Source organism: Rhincodon typus, chromosome 20 (assembly GCF_021869965.1).
Source record: "Rhincodon typus isolate 14 chromosome 20, sRhiTyp1.1, whole genome shotgun sequence".
NCBI lineage: Eukaryota > Metazoa > Chordata > Chondrichthyes > Orectolobiformes > Rhincodontidae > Rhincodon > Rhincodon typus.
The window spans coordinates 199512-205881 of NC_063351.1; the positions used below are offsets into that span (position 1 = coordinate 199512).

General features: G+C 47.5%; 1 protein-coding gene across 1 annotated transcript in view; it reads left to right on the forward strand.

The window, feature by feature from the left end:
* The first annotated feature begins 2153 nt into the window (after positions 1–2153).
* The window catches only part of ccar1 (cell division cycle and apoptosis regulator 1), an 86234-nt gene continuing 82017 nt past the window's right edge, over positions 2154–6370 (forward strand). Inside the window, exons 1-3 of the mRNA XM_048609146.1 lie at positions 2154–2208; positions 4316–4434; positions 5367–5530. Of these exons, the coding sequence (XP_048465103.1) occupies positions 4365–4434; positions 5367–5530 (234 nt within the window). The 5' untranslated portion in view covers positions 2154–2208; positions 4316–4364. The remainder of the gene's footprint in view (positions 2209–4315; positions 4435–5366; positions 5531–6370) is intronic.

A 6370-nucleotide genomic window follows, 5' to 3' on the forward strand; every position in this document is an offset into this window, starting at 1 on the left:
AAGGGTGGTCACTCTGGGGTTTAGGAATGGTGGGGGTGGGTGTATTTGGGGACTGAGGGTGGGAGGGGGTTGCTCCAGGGTTTGGGAACTGGGGACTACTCGGAGTTTAGGAGCCACAGAGAAAGGAAATACTCCAGGGAAGGGGTTAAGCTTAATGCCGAGAAGGCGATAACCTAGTGGTATTATCGATGGATTATTAATCCAAAGACCTAGATACCATCCTGGGGACCCGGGTTCAAATCCCGCCACTGTAGATGGTGGAATTTGAATTCAACAAAATATCAGGAATTAAGAATCTAATGATGGCCATGAATCATTGCTGATTACCAGATACACCCATCTGGTTCACTAAAGCCCTTTAGGGAAGGAAACTACCATCCTTACCTGGTCTGGCCTACATGTGACTCCAGACCCACAGCAATGTGGTTGACTCTTAACTGCCCTCTGCGCAGTCAGAGATGGGCAATAAATGCTGCCTAGCCAGTTACACCTTTAATGAATAAAGGGAGGAAAAGTCATCCAAGTTTTACGGGTGGGGTGTGGGTCACTCCAGTGTTTGTGGACTTGAGGAGGGGTTCACTCCAGGATTTGGAGACGGGTGATGAGGTGGTCATTCCAGGATTTAAGAACTCGGTAAGAGGGTGTAACTCTGGGGTTTGCTATTTTAGAGGCTGAGGGGGTAAGTCCATGGCTTGGGAACTGGGATGAGGGTCTGACTCCAGAGACTGGGTACTCAGGGGGAGGAGCACTAATGATCTGAGGGCAGGCATGTAAGGGGGTAATGTAGAGGTAGGGATTTCTCTGAGAAGCTAAAGGGGTAACTCCAGGATTTTGGGGTGGGGGTTTCTCTGGAACGTGGGGAGGAAGGGAGTCACTCTGGTGTGAGCTGACTGGAAAGGGGTTCATGCCGGTTTAGGGACGACGGGAGGCATTCACCCTAGGGCATGGGGACAGAGGGGAGACAGGGACTCCAGGATATAGGGATGGTTGAGGGGCACAGAACTCCAGGGTTTGGGGATTGGAGGGGGAAATCACTTTGGGGATTGGGGACCGTGCTGGAGTAAAGTAATTCTGGCATTTGGGTGTTGGAGGGGGTGGAATCACTCTATGGATTGGGAATTTGAGGAGGGGGGGATCTCTCCAGGGTTTGGAAGCTGTGAGGGGAAGGGGTCATTCCAGGATTTGGGAACTGGGAGCAGGGGCTCACTTTGGGGATTAGGGACTGTGCTGAGTGAAGCCATTCTGGGATTTGTGGCCTGCAATGGGGGAGGGGAGAAATCACTCTATGATTTGGGGACTTTGAGCAATAGGTCTCTCCAGAGTTTGGGGAGAGGGGATAGCATTCTGGGGTTTGGTGGCAGTGGGGAGGAGGGATCACTCTGGTATTTGGGATCTGGTGGGTGGACCATTCTGGGGTTTGGGAACTAGGGAAGGCCTTACTCCAGAGTTGGGGGAAGAAGGGAGTTATTCCTGGATTTGGGAATGGGGTGTGGGATATGGAGGCAGGGGTTCACTTGGGGTGTTGGGAGTAGTGGGGAGGGGGCCACTCTGGGCTTTATGAACGAAGGTGGTAGGCACTCCAGGATTTGTGAACTGCGGTTAGGGTGGGGATTGAGAGGAAAAAGAGTCACTCCGGGTTTTGGGACAGGATGGGGACTGTGAGCAGCAAGGATGTAACTCTGGGGTTTGGGGACAGGTGGAAACTCTGAAGGGGAAGTGGGTCACTCCGGGGCTTGGGGGCAGGTTGGGGAGTGTGAGGGGGAAGTGGGTCACTCCGGGGGAGGGGGGCAGTGTGGGGAGGGCGGGGGGAAGTGGGTGACTCGGGGGTTGGGGGGCAGCGTGAGGGGTAGTGGGTCACTCTGGGGTTTCAGGGCAGGGCGCACGGTGTGAGGGGTGCACCCTGGGGTTTAGGGGGATGGTGAAGTAACAGTGTCACTCTGCGCTTACTCAGCAGCGCAGGGATTTAACGAACAGTCAGAACGTGCTGACGTCTTACAGATTTTTCTGAAGAAGGGTCTCGACCCGAAACGTCAGCCTTCCTTTTCCTCTGATGCTGCTTGGCCTGCCGTGTTCATCCAACTCTACACCTTGTTATCTCTTGACGTCTTACACAACGTGTGCAACCTGGCTTGCGTGTCCCCGACAACGTGTCAACGTAAGTGCGCACGCAGCGAGCGGCGTGCTGACGTCCCCCCCGCCCCCATTCCGGTGAGTATTGTTGTTGTGGCTGCGGTGTCGGCTTCTCCGTTTGTCCGGGTTGCGCGGGCATTCCCGCCGCTGCATCCTTTTAGGGATGCATGGGCTGTCAGTACGTTCCCGAGTTGTTTTTCTGCTCTTCAGTCTGAGGCCGCCCTCGGTCCCGATCTAAAGCATTAACGCAGAGCCCGAGGGAGGAGGCCTCGCCGGCCTGGGCTGTTTACCCAGAGACCGAGGGAGGCTGGCGGCGGCGGCGGGGGGCAATGTTACCCCTAGGGAGAGAAAGAGGGGTGTTTATACCAAGGCGGGGAGGACGAAGGATGCCTATCCCGGGGGGGTGGGAGCGGGCGGGTAGGGTGGAAGGGAATGTAGAGACGGGGATGGTTGTAGGAAATGTAGAGTTGTGTTTATGGGGGGAGGGGCGGGTGGAGTGCTTGAGAGCTGTTTCGTCTGGGAGGAAGGAAAAAAATGGGAATTAACTCTGGGGGCAAGGGGAAGATGGGGGTGGGAATAGAGTCGAAATGTGATGATTGCCTGGCGAATGTTTTTTTTCCCTAGGGTCTGGGGGATGGTGTTTGCCCTAGTGTGTTGGGCGGGGGAGCTGTTTATCCAAGTGGCAGTCATGTAGCACAGGGTCTATGCTTGTCTTAGGGTGGGGGCTTGCGGGGAGTGGCACAGTGTTTACCTTGGGACCTGATTGAGGCTTGGTGAAAAGTGAGACTGGAAAAATGTGTGATGGGTTTTTTGTTGTTGAAATTAGGGCTTCTGTAGTTATTGAAATGAAATGAAATGACATGACAAGTCAGAAGGTTAGAGTTCAAAGATATTTCAGGCCAAAAGGCTTTACAGAAAACACATGCATTGAGAAGTCTGCTACAGTGTTTTGGAGAAACAGTCTGTCATTTTTCAGTTATTAACTTTGCAGCCTTTTCCACTCAATATTAAGTTCAATTACTTTAGACTGTGAACTCTGTCCTCCATTTTAATATCCTTTACCCCAGTGTCTGTATCTTGTCTGAGTTTTGCTTTCAGTTTGAGCTGACCTTTATTCTGCTACTTACACTCTGGACTTATGCTTTGTTATTTCTTTACAACCATGAGCAATAGGAGCAGGTTCAGACTATTCGGCCCCTTCAAGTCCACCCCATATTGATCTGCCTCCGATCTCAACTCCTTGTTTGTGCCAGCTCCTCATAGCCCTCCATTCCATGATAGTTTTAAGAAAATCAGCCTTGTCTTTCAATATTTTCTGCATCTGCTCTCCACAACATTCAAATAGAGCATTCCATGCATTCATATCCTTCAGAGAAGAAATTACTTCTCATTGCTGTTTTAAATGAGTGACCACTTACTCTGTAACTGTGTCACCATTTTGAGACATTCTGCACTAGTGGAAACATCTTCTGAACATCTATCCTGTCAAACTGTCTCAGAATCTTGAATATTTAATTCTTTAAAATCCTAGTGAATAGAGGCCTGACTTCTCAGCTGTTCTTAATTAATCAACCCCTTCATCCCAGGAATTGGCCTTATTGTTTCTTTTCCATTGCCTCCAATGCCAGTATACCAATTTTTAAATACTGGGTCCAAACCATATACAGTATTCTAGGTCTTGCCTGTTTGCAATTCCAGCTCCCTAGTAACAAAGGTCGAAATTCCATTTGCCACCTTAATTACTTGCTGCACTTGCATGATAAGGTTTTGTGTTTTGTACTCAAAATCAACCAGATGCTTCTGTACTACTTTGAAGTCCAAGTCCATTAAATAGTCTGCCTTCTGATTCTTCCTACCAAAGTGTGAAATCTCATACATTGTCTCATTAAACTGCATTTGCCAAGAATTGCCCATTCACTCACTCAATCTATCTATATCCCCTTACATATTCCTTGTGCCCCCATCACAACATGTTCTCCTAGCTACATTTGTACGATCAGTAAATTTGGATGCATTGCACTCTGCTCCTTTCTCCAAGTTGTTAATATGGATAGTAAATAAACAGAGACCCTGGGACTGATCTTTGTCACATTGTTAGAGTTTTAAATGCTAGGAAATAGTAATGATTATTTGATGATTTAATACGAATATAGTTACACATTAATCTTTGCTATTTTCTTTTAAGTTCTAGACTAACTGAACTTGATAAGCGTGAGGCAGTTGATTTTGAAAGAATGGCTCAGTTTGGAGGGCAGAAGAATCCCCCGTGGACCACCCAGTTTTCTGCTGCTGTTACACAGCCAGGTCAGTCTTTCTGAGTACTGCTATTTATTCTATGTGAGCATATCTCTATTAAGCCAGGCAGTATGTGTTCAGTCCCAGTCAGTGCACAATTGTCATCTGACCACCAGGTCACCTTGTAAAACAAATATGGGTTCAAATTTTCAGAGCAGTGGCAGTAGTTTTCAAATTGCCACTGCACTCCAATTCCCCCAGTTAGATTCTACTGTGAGTTTCTAGCAGGTCTTCTGATCCCGATTTTCTGGGAACTATTATTGGAGTCGGTTCAAGCCAGGGTTAACAGGACATGGCCCCTTGTATTGCATTTGCTACACTCCAAAAACTGTAGCAGTTCAAGAGTACAGCTCACCCCAATGTTCATGAGTATTTAGAGATGGCCAATAAATGCTGGTCAAGCCAGCAATGGGCACATCCCACGAACAACTGCCCAGAGTCTCTGACTCTATTTCAGAGGGTCCCAAGGAGTAGGAAAATTGTCCTTTAGAAGTTGAAACAGAGGTCAGCATTTCAAGTCAGCATTTCAAGTCCTCATGCACATCTTCAGTTATATATCCTATCTCCTAATTGCATAGGATTTGGCCTGTTGTGTATATTTTGGGAATTCTGTCTGCTGACAAACTTGTTAAATAAAAACACAAAATGCTGGAAGTTCTCACTAAGTCTGTCAGCATCTGTGGAGAGAGAATAAGGGTGAAACATATACCCTTTCCTATCCACAGATGATGCCTGACTAGGTGACTACTTCCAACATTTTCTTCTAAATCAAGTAGCCAATATCTGCAATATTTTGCTTTTAAGTAATGCCTTCATGCTCACAAGATCACATGCGCTATTTCACCTTGATTCTGTTATGGTCCTGGTAATGTTTTACCTCTGTCAAACCACATATAAAACCCTACCATTGCTGTCATGTTTGAATTTATTGTCTCCATCAGGTGCCCTTGGTGTTCAGCCATCGTTGCTAGGTGCCTCTCCAGCCATGTACACCCAACAGCCAGCCCTGGCTGCAGCTGGCCTCACCACCCAAACACCTTCAGGCTATCAGCTCACCCAGTCAGCAGCCTTACAACAGCAGGCAGCAGCTGTTGCATTGCAGCAGGTAGGCTTATCCACTCTCCTAGTGTCATGAACAGATATGCAGAGAGATCTTGTGCTGTGCTTTGATCAGTGCAGTCTTTGAGATATGATATAGTTACATTGTTCTGTAGTCTTACTGGTTAATGCAAATGATAAAATTGCAACTGCCAAGTTTACTCTTTACCCATTGGGATTGAATTCTAGCATCTTTTAGTCATGGATTTATTTTTAATCCAGTGAATGTTCCTTGTCACCGTAGATCAGAGATGTCCTGGCAAATGTCACTTTAAAACCAGTGTTTGTCCTGTGTTATGGTCATTATGAATCAGAATTCAGAAGTGTGTCTCTACATCTGGGTGATTTGATTGTACCAGTGCTTGAGGAAAAGACTAAGGGTTTGCTCCCACAGTCCAAAGCTGTGTAGGTTAGAAAGATTTGCCATGCTAAGTTGCCCATAGTGCCCATGGATGCAGAGTTATGGGGAAGGGTGAGGGGCTGGATTTGGATGGGGTGCTCTTCAGAGCGTCAGTGCAGACTTGATGGCCTGAAAGACTCTTTCTACATTGTAGGGATTAGAAATGAAACATAAGACATGAGGGCATTAGATGATTGTTCAAAGAGCCAGTGCGGACGTGGTGGGCCTAATGGCCTCCTTTACAATAACAATTCAGTGATTGTTTAAATGATTGAGCTAGTAACAAGTCTAATTACCAGCTTCAGAGATAGTAGGAACTGCAGATGCTGGAGAATCTGAGATAACAAGGTGTAGAGCTGGATGAACACAGCAGGCCAAGCAGCATCAGAGGAGCAGGAAAGCTGACGTTTCGAAGGATCTAGGTCCGAAACATCAGCCTTCCTGCTC